The sequence below is a fragment of the Peromyscus californicus genome, unplaced genomic scaffold, assembly GCF_007827085.1.
Source record: "Peromyscus californicus insignis strain IS unplaced genomic scaffold, ASM782708v3 Scaffold_5__1_contigs__length_169319896, whole genome shotgun sequence".
Classification (NCBI taxonomy): domain Eukaryota; kingdom Metazoa; phylum Chordata; class Mammalia; order Rodentia; family Cricetidae; genus Peromyscus; species Peromyscus californicus.
In genome coordinates, this window is record NW_026294573.1 from 74,975,221 (window position 1) to 74,995,865 (window position 20,645).

General features: G+C 37.5%; 1 protein-coding gene across 48 annotated transcripts in view; it reads left to right on the forward strand.

The window, feature by feature from the left end:
• The window catches only part of Ptprd (protein tyrosine phosphatase receptor type D), a 2,293,154-nt gene that overhangs the window by 2,265,960 nt on the left and 6,549 nt on the right, over window positions 1–20,645 (forward strand). For all 48 annotated transcript variants that reach the window (XM_052717072.1, XM_052717069.1, XM_052717068.1 and 45 more), the window contains 5 exons: window positions 11,377–11,662; window positions 12,067–12,245; window positions 13,245–13,371; window positions 14,422–14,547; window positions 17,976–18,130. In XM_052717072.1, the coding sequence (XP_052573032.1) occupies window positions 11,377–11,662; window positions 12,067–12,245; window positions 13,245–13,371; window positions 14,422–14,547; window positions 17,976–18,130 (873 nt within the window). The remainder of the gene's footprint in view (window positions 1–11,376; window positions 11,663–12,066; window positions 12,246–13,244; window positions 13,372–14,421; window positions 14,548–17,975; window positions 18,131–20,645) is intronic.

Here is a 20,645-nt window from a genome sequence, read left to right on the forward strand (position 1 = left end):
TCAGCATCACTTTGGAACTTGTTAAAAATGTTTCATCTTGCCGGGCGGTGGTGGCTCACGCCTTTAATCCCAGCACTCGGGAGGCAGAGGCAGGTGGATCTTTGTGAGTTCGAGGCCAGCCTGGTCTACAGAGAGAGTCCAGGAAAGGCGCAAAGCTACACAGAGAAACCCTGTCTCGAAAAACCAAAAAAATAAAAAAATAAAAAAATGTTTCATCTTGAGTTCTACCCTAGACCACTAGATCAGAAGGTCAGATAGAGAACCCCAGAAGCTGTTTGTTGTTTGTTTGTTTGTTGTTTTGTTCATTTATTAGAAACAAAAAGGGCCTCTCTACACAGAGCCCTGACTGTCCTGGAACTCACTACATAGACAGGCTTTTTGAACTCACACAGGTTCCCACAGCTTCTGCCTCTTATGTGCTGTCATTAAAGGTGTATGCCACCACACCCCGCAGAAGCTGCTTTCTTGTTTGTTTTTTGTTTTAGCATTGCCCTGCAGTGTGCACAGGCATCATGAACAGTGAACAAATGCATGGTGTTGTGTTTCATAGCAAAGAATATGTGGAAGAATCTCCCATTCCATATTTATTAAACTGAGTTATCAATATTATCTTTCACCTCTTTGGTGTCACAATTTCTTGAGAGTTTTCTGTCTTCTGGTATTATTCTTGCCTATTCTCATCTGCAAAACAATATGTTAATCTAAATATTAATCTAAATATTGTAACACTAGTTTTCACTAAATAGTCATTATATATGCATGTTAGGACACTCTAAAGAAGATAGAATACATCACAAAATGTCATAAACACAGCTATATTAAACTACATATAACCTATATGTAACCTAATAAATAAAAACAATTTGGAAAGTACTTTTAAAAAATATATAATTTATTTCTTTTTAAGATGTTATATAGGATTAGAGAGCCACTATTTATAAATAAATGGCAATTATAAGTACAGTATTTTGATTTCAGACCATCAATATTCTTGCAAATCTTGGGCTTGACAAGGATTCTGTGAAAACCATTGTCTCCTCTCAGCTAGGTTCCAGTTGATGAGGACCATAAGCCTGGACACATTTTACCTCCCTAGGAATAGTCCTGTTTCCTTAGTCTACTCTCTTGCCCTTCCCAGAAGCATTGGTGAGGCATGGAGAACAGTGTTGCAGGGTAACTAAGAAAGCTCTGAGCCCATGGGGTCATGTCTGGACCCCCGGGGGCAGTAGCACAAAGTGTCCTGCAGGTTGTTAGGATGACATACACAGAGACACAGGCTCTGTTTGTAACAGTAGGTCATTTGATTGTGTTGAGACTTCAATTCTTATGGTCTTACTGATACTGAGATCAAGGGGGAAGAGGAGAGGTGCTGTGAACTGTGACCTCCAATTTAGAGCATTTAGAAACCACTAAATTATTTATATTTAATTAAAGAGACTAGTACTTTTTAAAGAGAAAAATGCTGGTAGCAAATATTGAAAGATGCTAAATTTTGAAGATTTTTCCCAAGGTCTCCAAGTGACTCTTCTACTTGACTGTCTTTAACCTGAGTCAGAAGTAATAGTGTTTATGTTGCTAATGGTTAGGCACTATGTGAACTGAGGAGGCTATACACATTATAGTTTTGTGAATATTCTGCCCTACAAGGTAACCAGTATACATACTATACGGCTTTGTGTGCCAGTCCTGGTAAATGTCAGTATCTTTTTTCCAAAACATAAAAAGAGAGTCTTCCAAATAGAAGTTAGATTATGACTGATCTGATCAATTGCAAAGAGCAACTCTGTGTAAACAAATGTAGTACTCTTATTATTCCATGACATTATTTACTTGACCTCTATGGAGATGTTTCAACTGTTTCCATACAAGTCTAAAGGCATGATCTGTCTTGTCTCATCTGGGGAGACCTGTGGTGCCCTATTCAAGAGTTCTTAGTTAAACTGTTTAGCCTCCTCACTGATTATGAGCATCATTTTGTGAGAAATGAGGAACTGGGTTGGGATACCACAAGAGTCATGCTGTAATCTGTGGAGGATTTCTATTTGAGTCTTCATTTTACAGGAAAGTGTCTGATTAGGCCCAAGTGGATTTGCTTCTTATAGGCTCATTCCTCTCTCTCTTTTTTTTTTTTTTTAAAAATTAGAATCTTTTAAGAATTCCACACATGAGTACTACCTATGGACTCTGATCTTTTAATATTCTATACTAGGATCACTATTAAGCAAGGCATGTGCTTCTTCTGTGTGGATGGGTCATGAGTATGTTCTAATTCTCAGAGCATGTCACTGAGACAGAGTGTACCTCACCCATGGGGGCAGCAATTCCAACTCTGAGTCTTCTCACTGTGAGTCTAGCTGGTTCTAATACTTTGTAATGACTCTAATATCCTCCTGCTTTCTGACACTCCTTCCAAGACAGCATTTGAATGGTGAAACCAACAACTCTTAGCCACAAGGAACTGAATTCATCCAGGCTTCTTCTGGAAACCCTCTCTGAGCAATGCAGAAGTAACCTCTTCTCCCTCTCTACCTTTTGCATACTCAACTGTTCACTAATCAATAAGTATGGTTTATTACTCTAGTCATGCTTTGTTCGTTATTTTTAATTTCTTCTCAGTTCCATTTCTGTATGGTTCTACTGTCCTTGTTTAAAAAAAAAAAAACAAAAATCAAAACTCAAGCACATCAGTGAAAGTTCACTTGTCCCACCCCCATTGCCAGTTCTTCCTCCCTGTTAACTATTGCCATCTCTGAGTCTCTCTAGATCTTCCATACTCAACACATAAGCTTGTAGAAATGCATGATCTTGTTAAAAAATATTTGAGATATTGGGTGTGCATATTTTTCTGTGACATAGTTAGGTGGGAATACATCTTACAAACTTTTGGTGGGGCATCCATACATAGATTCATCTCATTCATTCTAATTGTTACATAGTAGTAATGGTTTTGATAGAACACAGTTGAATTACTTCCCTGGCCAGTGAAGTAGTTTACCCAGTTTATTTGCTATCAAACACTACTGTAGTAAAATCTCTCTGAAGCCTCTCTATGTGTGTATATGTGCACATATAGACTCTATAACAAATGTCCAGAAGTAAAAGAAGCTCTGCACTTTAAATTTTAATGAATGCTACAAAATCACTCTCCAAAACAAGTACACTAGGTAGGCATACCATCTCTGTTAAATAGCATGGATCAACTCTGCATTTTAATGTTTGTACAAAACTATGTCGTTTCTATTTCATAATATGTATAAGTGAACTGAACAGATGAATATTTATGTTAAAGAATTTTCACTGTTTCCTTCATTAGCCAGTGTGGAGGAGATACTAGAAATACAAAATATCACTGGATTTATTTTCATAGTGCCCTAAATGCCCTAGGCATGGCTATAACAGCAACAAATTAAGCTAAGCATTCATTTTAAATGAGCAAAAGAAGAGATTCAAAACAGAAGCCTCATCAGAATTCCTTCAGAGTTTTATTAGGATGGTCACCAGATTACAGCTGTAAAACTGCTCATAAAACCCAATACCTTCCCATAGATATCTTTTGAAATAAACTTGCAGTTCATAAATGCCATTCTTAATAGCTGAAATTTAACATCCAATCAAATTACAAACTGATAGATATACAAAATGCTTGCAATAATTTTTGGCTCTGTTTTACTGTATTCTCATCCAACTCACTGATCTCTGAGGCTTCCAAATTCTGCTGTCCTTTGCCAGACCAGTGATGTGTCAGCTGAGGGTCAGCATTAAAACTCCACTAAATTAGGCAGAAAAGCCAACTCTTAAGCTCATCTCCAGAATGGTTTTAGTGCAAAACAGTCCCCTTATGCCTCTTAACATTTCTCATTTTATGCATTACTACTGTATCACATCATGGGACATTAAGCATATTTCAACTCATGGGACTAACTCAATCATGTTTTTAGAAATTGAAAACAAATCTTATAACTGGATGAGTGATGATATTGAAGTAATAACAATTGCCTGATAGGCGTGCTTATTTAATGGGTTGCATAGTCTTTCCATGTATAAACACTGCAGTGGTTATCACTAACTGAAATGGTTTGGTTTTAAGAACTAAAGTTTAACAGTCATTGGGTTTGCTAGAGAAGTCACAAGAAATCTGGAGTTTGTGTTCTGATTCTCATTAATGGCATCATTATCCAACCAGAAGACAACTTAGGAAAGCCAAGTTTATTCCAACCATAACAGAGTGGGACCAGCCTAAGTTGGGCTTGATTTGAAAGTGCTGTCTTCTTCCCTTTGGCTGGAATGTTCTCTACCATAATAAATGTGCTGAATTGTGCTGGCCTCAGCCTGAAGCACAGGGTGATACACTCCTTTTTTGAAAGATATTTAGAAAAATTTGTCTCAGTGCTTGGCAACTACTCTGACAGAAAACAGATAAAAATAAGGGTAGTTTATCAGTTCTGCTGTCCTTATCATGTTTCAGGTTGAAGGCTGTTGAAATGATGAGAAACAAACAACACTAAATAGGGCTTCGTCATTATCGCTGCTGTTGGGAACTCAGGTTCAGCATCAAAGAAAAATGCATTTGCTTTCAAAACTCAATCCTTCATTTTGAGAGGTGCACTGCACTCAGGTATTGACATCTAAAAATGGAGTAAATTGGAGAAGGCAGGAAAGTGCTGCTGTGGGAACTCAGAAATCCAAACAGAAGTCATCTGGCACACTTGTGAAAGCTCTTAGTTTTCAGCATTCTGTTTCTTACTGGTGTCTAAGAACTGCTGTTTCTTAGCAGCTGGAGTAAAACCTAGCTTTGAGTTGTTTCTGTCATATGGAACTCTTTAACAGACTACTTTAACTTTGTAATAATGCATAAATGGAGTGTCCCATGGTGAGGTTTGGGAATGTGACTTGCTGTGATCTAGGAAGAGGTCTGATAGTTTTACTCTTGCATCCTTTGGTTTTATAACTCAAGTTGCAACCTTCAGTTTCTCTGGCATGGAAATTCTCTGCTATGTGATATACTTAGGTACACAGAGACAAGGAGGCCATTGTCTCTTCCCCTGTGCTGATGTGATTATCGACTGGCAAATCCAAACCTGACGATAGAGAATTTGTTGTTGCAGAAGTAGAATCCACAGAGGAAATTTTCTTGTGGGGTACAGAAGTTGAGGTGAATATTAAGGAAGGTTGATGCTAGCAGGTGGCAATTATAAGAAGATGGAAAAATCAACATAAACAAAGAGCCAGAGGTGGCAGACTCAAGACTTGTTTGACTTTTGATGAGGGCAAATCATGAATATTATCATAAGCATATGGTTTAAGAGACATGAAATTTTAGTCATGATATTAGAGACTAAACTTACCTAGTTAAAACTTTGTACCTCCAAGAGAAAGAAAATATCTGTAGGTACTTTTTGGCAAATATTATTTTAAATGACCAAAACCCAAACAAATTTATGTCCTATTCAAGGTCCAATGGCAGAATGGAGCAGTATTCTTGGTACTTGAGACAGAGATCGTACTAGAACCCATGTACTATAAGAAGCCAAGCTGGAGCGGACTTGTAAATGCCAAAATAAAGACACAAAAACATAGAAGTTGTCAGATACATGGGGCATCAGAAATAATATATTTGTGCATATTCTATATGAAATACTAAAGAAATATTCCAGCCAACTAATATATAACAAAGAAACTCAAAAATAGATGAACCACATCAGAAAAGTGAAATGTAAAGTATCTAAAATTATTCTAGTATAAGTTTGGTAACAATGTCACAGGAAACCCCAAAAGTGGATATTTAATATGTTAATGGTATGAACAACCAACTCTTTAGAAGGCAAAGGTAGCATTTTCTCATTTTGTAGTGTGAATATAGCAAGCACAGGTAATCAGAAGCCACTGTGAAGAAATGCTAACACCACATCATCACATAATATTTTCACCTCAAGAACATGATATTATAAGGAATTAAAATGTATTTTAAATGCTGCCTTCAGAATATACCTATATTTAAGCAGAATGAAAAGTTAGTATTTACCTTTTACTACATCCAGCTCATCAACTAAAGAAGAGATAGAGAATTGATATAAAAGCCAAAATGTTTATGGTATATGGTTCAGTATTGTACAGGGAAAAGGTAAAATGAGAGTAAGTTCCTTTGGAACTTCTGTGCCTGAGTGTCAAGGAGAAAAGCTACAGAGAAATGAGCCACCTGGAGAAACTGCTGCTGAGTCTCACACATGCCACTGTTGAGGCTCTGGTGCCTACGAATGTAGGTTTCAGCTGGGCCCAAGGAAGAGCTGCCCTCTTAGGATTCATGAACTTAGAAACTGTTGGTGAGTGACGGAGGGGGATGAGAGAAGGATGAAAGGTTCGAAAGGCAATTCCCCTCTGTGGGGCTGTCAGAAGTACACAGATTAGGGAAATGTTTATAAAGGAGACAATCCAGGAAAATGGGTTTGAAACCCAAACACTCCTTTGATGATTAATCTTGACTGTCAACTCGACTAGGTTGTGAAGCATCTGAGAGATTTATAGAGCGTACCTCTGGTTGTGTCTACAAGGACATTTCTGTAAGGATAGCCTAAGGGGTTATATAACCATCCATACACTGAGAACAAAGAAAGAATACAGTAAAAGAAAAAAGCCAGCCTGTCATTCTCTCCCTTCCTCTGCCCCTCTGCTTCTTTCTGTCCCCTCTTCTTCCCTCCCTTCTTCCTTCTCCCTCTTCCTCTCTCTCCTCCTGCTTCTTCCTTCTCCTCCCTCTCCCTCTCTTCGGTCTTCTCTATCTCCCATCCTCTTCCTCACTGACATTAGGTGATTGATCTAGTCTCCTTCATTGCCCCTACTGTGAGGGCTGATCCCACTGAAGCAGTGAGCCAAGCTAAGTCCTTTCTCACCCTAAGCTATTTCCTTTGATGCCGATCACAGCAACATAAAAGTGTTTTAAAAATGAAAACTAACACAAATACTAAGACACAGTGAGAAGGACTGGCTGTAGATTTAGACAGATGACATTTAGAATTCATCTTTGGTCTACCCTCTTACCCAGTAGACTCATTACACAAAACCATGACACAAGTCTTCTTTAGTAAAAATTTTATATTATATCTTTGGGGTTCTTCCCTGCTTTGGATAATTATGAAATCCCTTTTCCTACCATGAAGCCCAATATAGTATCAGATGTTTCCCCATACTGCCTCAACTATTGTCTTACAAGCCAAGAAGGCCTTTCAAGTAAACTTCCTAAGGGATAGCTGCATATTGATAAGGGTTATAGTGGAGGAATGGCCTGCATCAAAATCAGGATGTGTTGCCTAGGTCAAGTGAAAGACAAACTTGAGTCTTAGCTCTACTACCTGCCATGAGCTCTGTGCCTTCAGGAAAGGACCCACATGTTGCTAATTTTAAAAGAAAGAAACTAGCATTTATTATGTACAACTGAGACACCAAGACCTATGGCAGAAAAGCTCTTGGCTTACATCTCATTTGTCAAGGCAGTGTATGTGAAAGCACTAAGTTTATTGAACTTGAGGTATTATTATTTGGAAATGCAGAGAGACTCTAGAACAGTCTGAAGAGGTAGATTAAAGCAAAATTTTAATAGCTAAATCACAAATAATACAGAAAAGACTTTAAACAATTTTCCCAGAATTTTGTTGCTTGTGTCCTTGTTGTCTTAGAAGATAGAACTAAAAAAAAATTGCACTTATAAAAGAACTGCCTCTTCCTCTGTTTGCAGAAACCTTGATAAGTTTAATTCAGCCTTAAGACTTACCGGATAATTAGACTCATTAATTGACTAGAGCTATTATCACTATCAGATGTAACAAAAATGAAAATAAATAAATAAATAAATAGAACCCACACAGTTTATATGACATACTCAAGGTCAAATTAGGTCCTGGAAAAGTACCTTATTTTTTAGACTTGCTTTAAGATGAGCATATATCTAATCCTTAAACCTGAAAACGACTCCCCCAGAAAAATGAGAACACATAATTTCTAAGGAGGCCCATTTCTTCCCTTCCTCCCTATGAACAACAAGAGTAAACAGTGAATAGTTTGCTATGCTTTGTGGAGTGAAAATACGTATTGTTCAAGTCTCAGCCTCCCTTTTGTCTCTTTTCACAATTTTTTATTTTAGACTCAGGTACATATTTGATTTGTTTCCCTTCCTTTGGTGGGGGGGTTGTAATATCATTACTATAAAAAGCTTTGAACTCTTCGGAGTTGGAATTATTCCTCTCAGTCTCCTAAGATTCTGCAGTACCTTTCTGTAACACTATAGAACACCATGTCATCTAGACATTTGAATGGTGCTAGGTGGGGGTTTAAGAGAATGCTCCTGCCATAACTATAATCAACTTGATATATAGTCTCGGATAGATTTGTAGTGTGTTTTGCACTAAGAAGAGTTGCATATACCAGTATTCATTAGAAACCGTGCCAAAATAAAAGGAAGAAAATACAGCATTCTTCATTCCCAAAAGGCTTTTTGTAGGATCTATCAATGTCATGTAAGTTTGTGAGCTTAAAACTTCGAGTCTTAGAATCTAGGAGCCTTTGGCACAGAGCATAAAGCCATAAGCAATTTTAAATTCATGATTGTGTGAAATATATATAGTCTCCCAACAATAGGATCCTGTGTGCAAGCTGGATTTGTTCTGCAGTGATCAGTAATTAAGTTTTTTTTAAATGGTCTTTTACTCTCCTGTAGTCACATGACACTAGAGCGACTGCCAGTTCATTTGAGACTGGACCTGGTATTTATCAAACTCATTCATTGGGTAGTTTTGGCAGACTCCTTATACAGACCTTTTAGGGTCTGTATAGATCTATGAAAAATTTCACATGTAGCTCCCAGAAGCAGCAGTATGATTTGAAATCATTTCTTCTCTTGTTGGTCTAGTACCTCAGTTCTTCATCCTTCTAACCCCATTTCCAATCTATACCAACACAGTCCTGTCTTTTCTTTTAACATAGTTATGTAAATCATTACATTCTTGGATAGGTTTCAGAATCTTTAGTGATTAGAAGAAAGTCATCATATTGCCATGTCCCCTATCTGACTTAGCAAAAACACTTCATTGAGTGACTAAAGAGATAGATGTGCAGTTGGATAGACTAAATAAAAACAAATACACAGATGCCAGCAGACAGTGGCATGTCATAAATGAAGGAGATGATCTGCTACCAAGAGTCTGTAATGACTAATCTTGTTTGTCAACTTGACACATGTTAGGAGAGGGATCCTCAATTGAAGTGCTGTCTCTATCAGATGGTCTATGGGCATATTCATGGGGCATTTTCTTGATCCTAATTGATATAAGAGGGTCCAGCTTACTTTGGGCAGCACTATCCCCAAGGCACATGGGCCTGAGCTGTATAAGAAAGCCTGGAGTCAGGCAAGTAAGCAGCATTCCTGCATTGGTTTCTGCTTTAAGCTCTTGCTTTGTGGTCCTGTCTTGGCTTCCCTCAATGATGGACTGTAAGCTTTAACCTAAAATAAACCCTTCCTGCCAAATTGACTTTGGTCATGGTGTTTATCAGAGCAACATAAAGCAAACTAGAACAGAGTCTGTGTTGGTAATATGTACCTCTTCCTGCTGAATGCATATTTACTGTGAGGCAAAGACGCATAATCAAAAGTAGGAAGTCATTTTCCATTGATCCATTCTGGACACATAAATGTGTCCAGCTTGAAGGATTAGATCAAAGGAAACACAAGGCGTACCTTGACACTGCAGGAACAAAGGTGTGCTATTTTCTTGATATCCTTTTCCATACTAGAGGATGCTCAGTGTTTTAAGCCCTTGCTTCTGTAAGCCAGTTCCTTAAATGCGCCTGTCTCCTTGGAGCGGCAGACTTTGCCAGGCTTTATGGATTGGCTCTTTCTTGTCCTTTTCCCTGAGTCTGTTTCTTCCCACGGGAGCACTGGCCTGTAAGTCCACACATAATGGGGTTTAAAAATTACCTTAAATCTCTTTGTGTAACAAAGGTTGAGGCCTTTATATCCCCATCCTGAATGTTTGAATTTTACTGAGAATTTTCAAGTACATTTAACTCCAAAAGAAAAGAAAATTAGAAGGAACATACACTCTCAACTGATTGTTAATTTATTTAGAATTTCTCTTAATACTATGCTGCATTATTTTTACTGTTCAGCATTTTCATATATTAATTTATTTAGCGTTTTCCTTAATACTACCCTGCATTATTTTTACTGTTCAACATTTTCATATATTAATTTTATATATCTTACTAGACTAGTTTTAAAACTTCCTTATAGAATTTTACAACAAGAAATACTTAAGTTATTTAGTAGATACTTTGTTTCCATTTTTATTCTTCAATAAAAAATAAACTGATTGCTTTATCTAAAAAGCCTAATTAGGCCCAGCAGTGGTGGTGCATGTCTTTAATCCTAACACTTGGGAGGCAGAGGCAGGTGGATCTCTGTGAGCTTGAGGCCAGCCTGGTCTACAGAATGAGATCCAGGACAGGCATGAACACTACACGGAGAAACCCTGTCTTGAAAAAAACAAACAAACAAAAAAGCCTAATTAGATATTTTTGTTAGTGTTTTTGAAACAGGATTTTATGTATCTCCCAAACTAGCCTCAAACTCCTGATCTTCCTGCCTCTACCTCTCAAGTGTTAGGATTACAGACAGAAACTGCAACATGTGGCTCTCTAATTGTATACAGACCAATAATTGAAGAAATATCCTGAATCTAAACAGCCTAATTAATGTTTGTATCTTTGGGAGGAGGTGCCTGATCTTACAGCAGCTTGATAGGCCATGCTTTGCTAATGCCCACGGGAGGCCTGCCCTTTTCTGAGTGAAGACAGAGTGGAATGGATTAAGGGGGCCGCAGAGGGGAGGTGGGAGGAGGGAGTGGAACGAGAGGAGGTAGCAGAGGCTGCAGTCACAATGTAAATTAAAAATAAATAAATAAAATTAAAAAAAAATAATGCCTGTATTGTGTGAAAGCACCTATGATGGCTATAAGTTTGGATTTAGGATTCCTGGATTATGAAATGAAACTCATTATTTTGTTTTTTATATGGTGCTTTAATATTTTTTACTCTAGAGTGATTGAAAATCCTTGTAATAGCTATTTGAATTGAATTCATTGGTTTGAAATCCAGTTAATGAACTTATAAAGACTTTCTAGATTATGAAATGAAATGAACCTTACTCATTATTTTGTTTTTTTTTAATATGGTGCTTTAATATTTTTTACTCTAGAGTGATTGAAAATCCTTGTAATAGCCATTTGAATTGAATTCCTTGGTTTGAAATCCAGTTAATGAAATTATAAAGACTTTATATGTAGTTTCTTGCTAACTCATGTGGCCTTCCCTCCCCCTCTCTTTTTCTTATAGTGCGGGTGTTGGCCGGACTGGCTGTTTCATTGTAATAGATGCCATGTTAGAAAGAATAAAGCATGAAAAAACTGTAGATATTTATGGCCATGTAACTTTAATGAGAGCCCAGAGGAATTACATGGTGCAGACAGAGGACCAGTACATCTTTATCCATGATGCGCTGTTAGAAGCAGTGACATGTGGAAATACCGAAGTGCCGGCTAGAAACTTGTATGCCTACATTCAGAAGCTGACACAAATAGAAACAGGGGAGAATGTCACCGGAATGGAGCTCGAATTTAAGGTATGACATTGGCTATGATGTGGTTACTCATCAGCAAGTTATTTTGTCTTTGAAATAGGCTTCATTTGTTATCTTTCAGATTTTGAGTACCAGGTTCATTTAATCTTCTCGTCTGGTATCAGATTATAAAACATTTTCTTCTTTTTCTCTCCTCTATTTTTTGTTCCCTAACAATACCAGGGGCCCTTGATGTCCTAATTTAAATTCAGAACTCATGTTCTTGAAATGCAATGTTTATAATATCCAGTAGGCTATATGGAATGATTAGCTTAAAGGAAATAGACTTTGAATATTTACTATCAAGTAAACTGAAGATTGATATCTAAAAAGGACATCTTAGGCGCATTGCATTCAAACCAGTGGCTAAAATTATCTTTGTGATTTTTTTCTTTTTAAATCAACAGCGTCTAGCCAGCTCAAAAGCTCACACCTCAAGATTCATCAGTGCCAATCTTCCATGTAATAAATTCAAAAACCGCCTTGTTAATATTATGCCATATGAATCCACAAGGGTGTGCCTGCAGCCTATCCGAGGAGTAGAGGGCTCTGATTACATCAATGCCAGTTTTCTTGATGGATACAGGTATCTACCGTGCTCCCCTAACAATTCCAAGCCTTAATATTTGCATGTGCCCTAGATTTATGACCACAAAGTATTTCATCTCGATTCAAAGTCATTTCCTTTCTGAACAGATCATCATTCAATGCCTTGATAGGGGTGGTTTATTATTTTTTTTTTAATTTTAGATTAAGCAATAGTAATGGAGTTTCTGTTGCATGTGGGGGTGAGGAAATATACTTATGTGATATATGTACATGCTTATATGGGTGTGTACATGTGGGTGAGTATGATACTTGTGCATGTTTATACCAGTGTCAGTGTGTTGGGGGTATGTGTGCAATACCAATGTGGGTGTGTTGAGGGGTGTGCATGTGGATATCAGAGATCAGCTTTACATGTCTTCCTCAGTTGCTTTCCAGATTGCTTTTTGAGAAAGGGTCTCTCATTGAACCTAGAGCTCATCCCTTCTGCCGAACTGGCTGGCTAATAAGATCTAGCAGTCCACCTGTTACCTCCACACACATGCTTCACACACTTTGCATGAGTGCTGAGGATCTGAACAGCAGATACTACCCAAACCATCTCTTCTGCCTCTGGTTATTGCTTCTTTTAATCTGACCTTCTAACCTATTCTTTCAGAAACCATTTAGATCTGGAAGTTGATAAAGCAGCTATTTTAGGCCATTTTTCATAAGCTTAATATATTGTTTGAGCATTGTTTCTAGAAAAGGAAGTCACACACGTCAGCATTTAAGTGATTTATATAACACATGAAATTGATCTATTAGCATTGCACTAAATTTAAATAACAATGATAAAGACATACATAATAATATTAACAACACAATTGATTTTGCAGTCCCCAACACGTACTAAGTGATCATATTGATTATGTATCCTAATGGGAATCTCCTGCAATTGAATTAATAATGTATGTAGGACTAGTGTTAACAATTCACAAATCAATTTGTGCATGTCCTCAAAGTTCTTTAACATTTTCTTTTCATTCTCTTCGTTAAGACAACAGAAAGCCTACATTGCTACCCAGGGGCCCTTAGCAGAGACGACTGAAGACTTTTGGCGCATGCTTTGGGAACACAACTCTACCATTGTTGTGATGCTCACCAAGCTGAGAGAAATGGGCAGAGTAAGTATGTCATCCAATTTGGAAAATCACTTCAAGCTCACTAATGAACATGTTTTTGAAAGACTCAGTACTCTGGATACAATGACGTGCTATCGTAGAGACAAATAAGTCACTCCATGGTGCCCACTGACTTACATTTGACTCTCAGCATATGCTGGCTACCTTTTTCCTGAGTAGGCTAGAATTTTATGATCAAGTGGGACATCATTTCCCTCATGTAAAGGAACTTATATTCATGACTTTCATTCCTAGGCCAACCTGTATTTTCCCTGTCCATTGAGCATGGTGCTGGAAAGCTACCTAGTAGTTCTAAAGTTTTAATAGCAAATCCATTTCTTAATAATAATTATTCTGAAGTGTACATAAAGTAGCATCAAAGATGTTTGAAACCCCGCCACCAGGTAGAGCACCTGAAAGCCTGTTTGCTGTGCTGTTAGAGATAGTCTCATTCTGTCTCTTATTTTTATAAATTACACAATAGACTTATGGCCAAAACCCAACTTTTAGAGCTCATTTAAAAAGCAAAAGGATATAAGCCAAGAAGTTATCTGGCTTGTCTTAATTTGGCTGCTGATTCTGCAAGGCTAACAACACAAGTCACCAGGAGCCCCAGGGCCCTAGGCTCCTCAGTTGACAGCTAAGATTGAACTGGATCAATGAAGATGATTCTTTCTGCTTCATCCTTGATGATTTCCTAATTACAAACCACGGTGGTATAAAACAAATGTGCTGACGTAGTACAGGACCAAGATGGCTAGCATTGCCCAAAGACTTACGTAATTATTTAAATAATTCGTAGGTCCAATTGAAGCAGGCAGTTCAACTGGTGTTTAATAAGCAGGTATGATTTGCCAGACTCTGTGCAGGGTTTTTTGGGGAAAAAAAAATTACACCAGATAGTTTGCCTGTCTTCAGGCTAGAGGTTCAAAAGCATAGGTACTTGCAATTGAAATTGCCTTGATTTTAGAGTTTAATTCACAAGAGAACAAATTTAGATAGGCATAACTTTGTTTTCACCTTATAGAGTTTAACATTAATCTGTCCTTTTAGGAGAAATGTCACCAGTACTGGCCAGCAGAACGATCTGCAAGATACCAGTATTTTGTTGTAGATCCGATGGCTGAGTACAACATGCCTCAGTATATCCTGAGGGAATTCAAGGTCACAGATGCCAGGGTAAGTTCAGCTTCTCCATTAGCTAGAAATTAGGGCTAAGTATACTTCTCTGGGAGAAACACTGGCCAAATAACCATTCTCAAAAGGAAAAGAAATCACCCATTATGGATGACTTCAAAGGAAAAGAATTTGTAACTCTGCCTCTGTCTGAGAAGTGTTCTCATAAACCCAGGTTTGGCTTCCCTTCAAATGTAACACCTGGAAGCCTAGCTTTGGGGACTTGCTTGGTGAGTGCTTGTGTTGGGAAGCATTTACTGATTGGTTGGCTGCACTTAAGTTCACCTTCTCAGCACATTCTCATTGAAGATTTTTTGATTTCTTCATTACTCCAGGCTGTAAATATGTTGTTATTTGTACAGCCCTTGAGGTCATATGGGCTTGTAGGTTAATTTGGTATGACTTTCAAACTGCAGAGCAAATGGCGTTCCTTGGAAGGTTCTGACAAGCCTTGCACATTCTAATTTGCTTCCTGGCATGGTTTCTTCCTCCATGTGCTAATGTGTCTGTCCATGAGAGCTGTGAACTGACAACCCTTGTTGGCTAATTTTCATTATGCATTTCTTACAAAGATTGCTGAGTCCAAGGTTCAGCCCTGATGTAAGAGATTCTATGCATAAACTTTAATATATTTGCCATTAGCCATTCACACACCATGATTGCAAACACATCTTAGGGGAGACCAGGTCAGCTCAAAGCCCTGCTTTATTTTTGGAACTGTCATAGTGGGTGGGTTAACTAAAACACCAGTGGATAGTGTGTAGTTGATCCATTGTTTTTTTGGAAAAGCAGCTTTCTCACAGCCCATGCCTGTCTGCTAATCCCTGAAGCCTAGCCCTGGCTATGACAAGGAGAGAGACAGAGAGAATATGATTCACAGGAGGCTTGGCTCAGGTGATAGACTTGGTAATGCTAAGAAATGCAGTGTATTAATTACTCTAAATATGAGTACTTCAAGGAAGTTATTATGTTCCAAGATCTCTTTTAATTGTCCAAGTAATCATGCCCTGATGCCTGCCACTATCCCATCAGTGTGAGTGAAACAACTAAGTTACTTACATGTAAACTTCCTAGCTATTTCTGGTAATAGAAAGGAACATACAGGTTTAACCCACAGGGAACACATTTACTTAGTTCCAAGTTAAACCAAATCATATTGAGAAAGAAAGAGTAAAGCAGAATTTGCTCACATTGTTTTAAAGTCTGTCTGTGGTTAACTGCTGGAGCCCTTGTTGTGAATGCTCCTAGTGTGCTTCTGATCTCAGGTTCTGAGTTCAGAAAGCCAGTTGGCATGTGAGAATACAGCATTGGTAAGCAACTAACCTTTAAAAGGCAGGTGGTTTCTCTTCTCAATAGTGTTTGTGCCCATGACTTATTCTTGACATTACAAGTGACTATGGTCAAAAGTGCAATTTCTAGGACACTCAGAAGACAATTCTGCATTGCTCAGTCTCTGACTTACTTCCCTGTATCCTGTACCCAAAATTTTCCCAGGAAAAGGGGGGAATAAATCAAGCTTCCATAGTAAACATCTAAGAGTTGGAGATGGTACCAAATACTTTGCATGTTCTTCTGTATTCTCGTGAAGTTGGTGTGATCCTCTGTTCTTCTATTCTCAAGCATCTAATCTGCACCATTAGGGTACATGATGTGTGGCCATCCTGAATTGAGGCTTCTTTCTGCTTCATCCTGGGTGATTTCCTAATTACAAACCACAGTGGTATAAAACAAATGTGCTGATATGATATAAAACCAAAATGGGTAGCATTGCCCAAGGACTTAAGTCTTTCCAATTTGCCTGGAATTGAGTTATCTCCACAAATCTTAGAAATGTGCATACCTGGGCCCAAAACAATCTTAGAAGGAAAGATTAGTTCCCAAGAACAGGAAGCAGGAAGCCACTGGGAGCACCTCTTCAAATGAGATCAGTCCCAGTAAACCTGAGTTTAGTTATGCTTCCCCGTGTGAGTCAGAGCAGGAATCCCTGTGTCTATGAGCAAAGGATCCCTTCTGCTCTTGTATTTCAAAGAATCCCAGAAAGAATCTGAAGTATCTCATGCCCCTGTGTTCTTAACATGGTTCTTCTTGAGCGTAGAGAAGTTTTTTATACTCTCTTTAGAAAAGAAATAAATAGAAATACCAAGTAAATGCATTAGCCATCCACCATTAATTTAGTGCTTGTGGAAGTTGCTGTGTTTACAAAACATTATAGTAAAAGGAATTCACTTATTTTTTTTTATGAATTATCATGTTTTAGGTATGGCTTGTTTTCATACAATTTTAGGGTTGTTCGTGTAGACTACTAAATTCCTGAAGCTAGTCAGGAAGACACCTCTGACAAAAAGGGGGAGATGCTTGTAAATAATCCCCTTGGATTCTCTGCATTAGTTTCCTTTTCTGTATCTGTGATAAAACACTGACTAAAAGCAACTGAGAAGGAAGGATTTATTTGGTTTCCAGGTTCCTCATGAAGGAAAACCAGGGCAAAAGCTCAGATCAGGAACCTGGAAGCAGGAACTGAAGCAGAGATCATGGAGGAACACTGCTTACTGTGTTGCTCTCCGTGGCTCATTTAGCTTGCTTTCTTATACCACCCTGGAGCACCTGTCTAGGGGTGGCACTGCCACTGTTGACTGCACTCTCCCATATCAACCATTAGCCTAGAAAATGCCTACAGAGGTGCACATATGACAATCTGGTGAAAACAATTCTCTAATCAGTGTTTCCTTCTCTCAGAGGCTCTGGTTTGTGTCAAGTTGACAGAAACAAACTGGCACAGTGTCCTTAAGCTGAAATTTAGGCATCATTACATGGTTCAAGCTGTGCTTCACACATGGCTAGAAAGTGTTTACCTCAGAGATATGTGGGGTAGCCAGGTCAACAACAACTACCTGGTTTATATTAGATTCTTTAAATGCTGCCATTTGTAATTTACAATGCTAGAAATAAGCATTCATGACTGATGTGAAATCATTGTGAGAACAGCAAGCCTCTGATGTAGATGCCATGTCTGCATACTCCTTTCAATGTAAACAATTTATTATATTGAAGTAGATGATATAAGATTTTGGGGGTTTTATATATATATATATATATATATATATATATATATATATATATATATGTATAAGTGTGTATATGTATGTATATATGTATGTATTTTATGATTTCAGATTTAGACTTTGAGGCTCAGTAGTGCTTCTGAAGAGTATAACTCAAATTTGTAATTTAAATATATATATAAATGTTGCCAGTGTTAGCAGGAGATAATACACACACACATGACTAAGTTCTCTGGACATGTTCCTAATATGTTTCTTCTCCTTTTATTTTTTTGGGGAAAAAAATCATGAATGCTCTTGTGGTTTCTGTACTTGCTGAAATCTCCTGGCATGCTGTGTCATGACTGGTTGTGTGGCTTCCCCTCTAAGGACGGCCAGTCCCGAACAGTGAGGCAGTTCCAGTTCACTGACTGGCCAGAACAAGGAGTGCCAAAGTCTGGAGAAGGATTTATTGATTTCATTGGCCAAGTCCATAAAACAAAGGAGCAGTTCGGCCAAGATGGGCCCATTTCGGTGCATTGCAGGTGAGCAAGGAGTCACTAAGGCTAACTGGACATTTATGATTGATGCTTAGTAACTTTGAAAATGGCTGTTCTTTATTCACTTTGTATGCAGGCTTGTTATAATAAATCTGTATAATTCAAATTTATTTTCAGAACGTTCTATGAGACATAAAGATTTTTTGTTTCTTTTTTTTCCCCATAAAATGAAAAGAATTAGAGGAATGTTTTTATCCCCCAAATTGATCCTTTTTTTAAAAAAAAAAGAATAAATAAATAAAAGCTTTGTGTCGCCAGGCATTGTCAGTGTGTCCCCTAACAATAATGTGTAGTAGTACTAATCCCTGTCCATGTTTGGTTTCTTTTTGTGTAGCTGCATTTACAACTACCTTTTTGTATCTTTCCCCTTATCTCTTGAAAAAACTGTGAGTAGCTGCCAAGCCTTAATAGCAATACTAATTCCTGCAAGTCAATAAGTGATTAGTATGGTACCTCAGTTCAGAATGCAATTTGCTTGAAAATTGTTGCTCTATCAGAAAATGAAGCACCTTCAATTTAATTATTTTCAACAGTTTCTAGAGCATTTTGTAATTTAAGTCACTGAAGTTAATAGAAATACTAAGTGAACGCCTCAGACATCCACCATAAATTTAGTGCATGTGGAAGTTGCTGCATGTGCAAAACACAGTAAAGGGACTTCACCTATTTTGTTTGAAACTACGGTATTTCAGGATTCTAAAAGCTTCAAGTTTCAGTTTTTAATATGTTTATAGTCTGTCTTGAAAGCATTTATGTTTAAAAAGTCTGATGCTTTAAACACTATTGTTTTTAATACCATAGAAAGCAAGATCTCAAAATGGAAAAATTAAGTGTGTCAGGATAGGTGTCAGGATACATGCTCTTGTCCTGGATCTATACTTTTCCGAAGATGTTTAACAGTAAGCTTCGGTTTTTCTCTCCAGGTCTCCGTGATCATTTCTAACAATGCTTTATTTCTCAGACTTGGAAAATTTTGTTTTATGCTGTCAAAAATCCTTTGTTATATGCAACTAAAGACCACATAGGATATGATGTCTCTAGTATTTAAAGTTGAAATTATAATCTAGAGTTGAAACGTCTAGTGTTTTTTTTTTTTAATCTAGCACATAATTTCTCCACTTAATTTAGACTTTCTCAGTATGACCTCTAAGGAAAAGAATATATCTGATATTCATAATTTAAACTTGAACCCGGGGTTACTTCTCTTTGGGGTTGTTTTTAGACAATGACTGAGAAACTCCTTAGTATAAAGGTTCACATGTTATATACATGTATATTCACATATCTCAATAATCCCAAAGTCTTCTAGATACATATATTTTCTTTTTTTGAATACCCTGGAATAACACTTATTTCTACAATATTAAACAAACATACTGAGATTCAATAAGTTTAGAAGTTAATGAGGCAGATGCCTGCTTCTTTCTTGAAAATTCTAAATAGAAATCAAGAAACACTACGTTTTTGGTTACATTTGATTAACCAAGTCAAAGCAAGATACGTCCTGGAATACCTGGATGATTCGACAAAATTGTCACAGTTCAGAGTCTCTCCTGAGTGTGAGACTTTCAGGGCGGAAGGGATCTGCAAGGTCCCTTGACTGTTGTGGGGTATGAATAACTTCAGCTCCTTTTTTTTTAACAACTGCCCATTGATTTAAAGCCTCACTTAGCACTTTTCCTTAGATTCATGAGAAATTGCAGTTTGTAAAAGCACACACTATTTATATATGCCTGTCAGCTCCATCCTGGAGTAAATGAATCCATCTATTTTCTACAGCCTGTGCCCAAGCGTTACACACACCATTTAATTAAGGTCCAAAAATGTAGGGACTTTTTTTTTTCAGATTATTCAGTGTTCTCATTCTCTAAACCCCCAGATGTCATTTCTTAAGAGTACAAGGGCTATCAATTAATTTTTTTTCCTTGCTGCTGTGAAGATTCTGGAATTATCCTAAAATACCAAAGGAAACAGAAAGAAACTCAAAACCTTACTGAAATGGTAGAAAGAAATTTGGTGTATTTTAGCTGCTGATCACCTGAAAATAAGTAGTTCAGTGTAGAGCTCATTGGTTCTTAGATATACTTACTGCCAAAGGCCCTTTTGAGAATCTGTTGAAAGTCATAGCTTTCCTGAAATTGAGGTATAATGTGATATTTGTACAATCAATGCATGGAGGATATTCATAGTTTTCCAAAGGCTAAGAGGAAAATCATCGCATAACAAAAAGTCTGTTAGAGAAACTGTTTTTTCATATCCAACCCAATGTTGATACTGAAGTGGTTTATATGCCTTGTTACACACTTGTTACCTGTTTAGATGATGACATGTCCTTCACAGATTATGTTATTAATGCATAAGGAAGGGGGAGTCTGTGTGATGTGTTCCACCTTATTCTAGTTTATCTCATACTTTACATAGAGGTGGTGTCTTCAGTTTCAGCATCTACATGAAGAATGCAAGCCTGTATTTTACCTGTTCATACTTGTCTCTATAGATT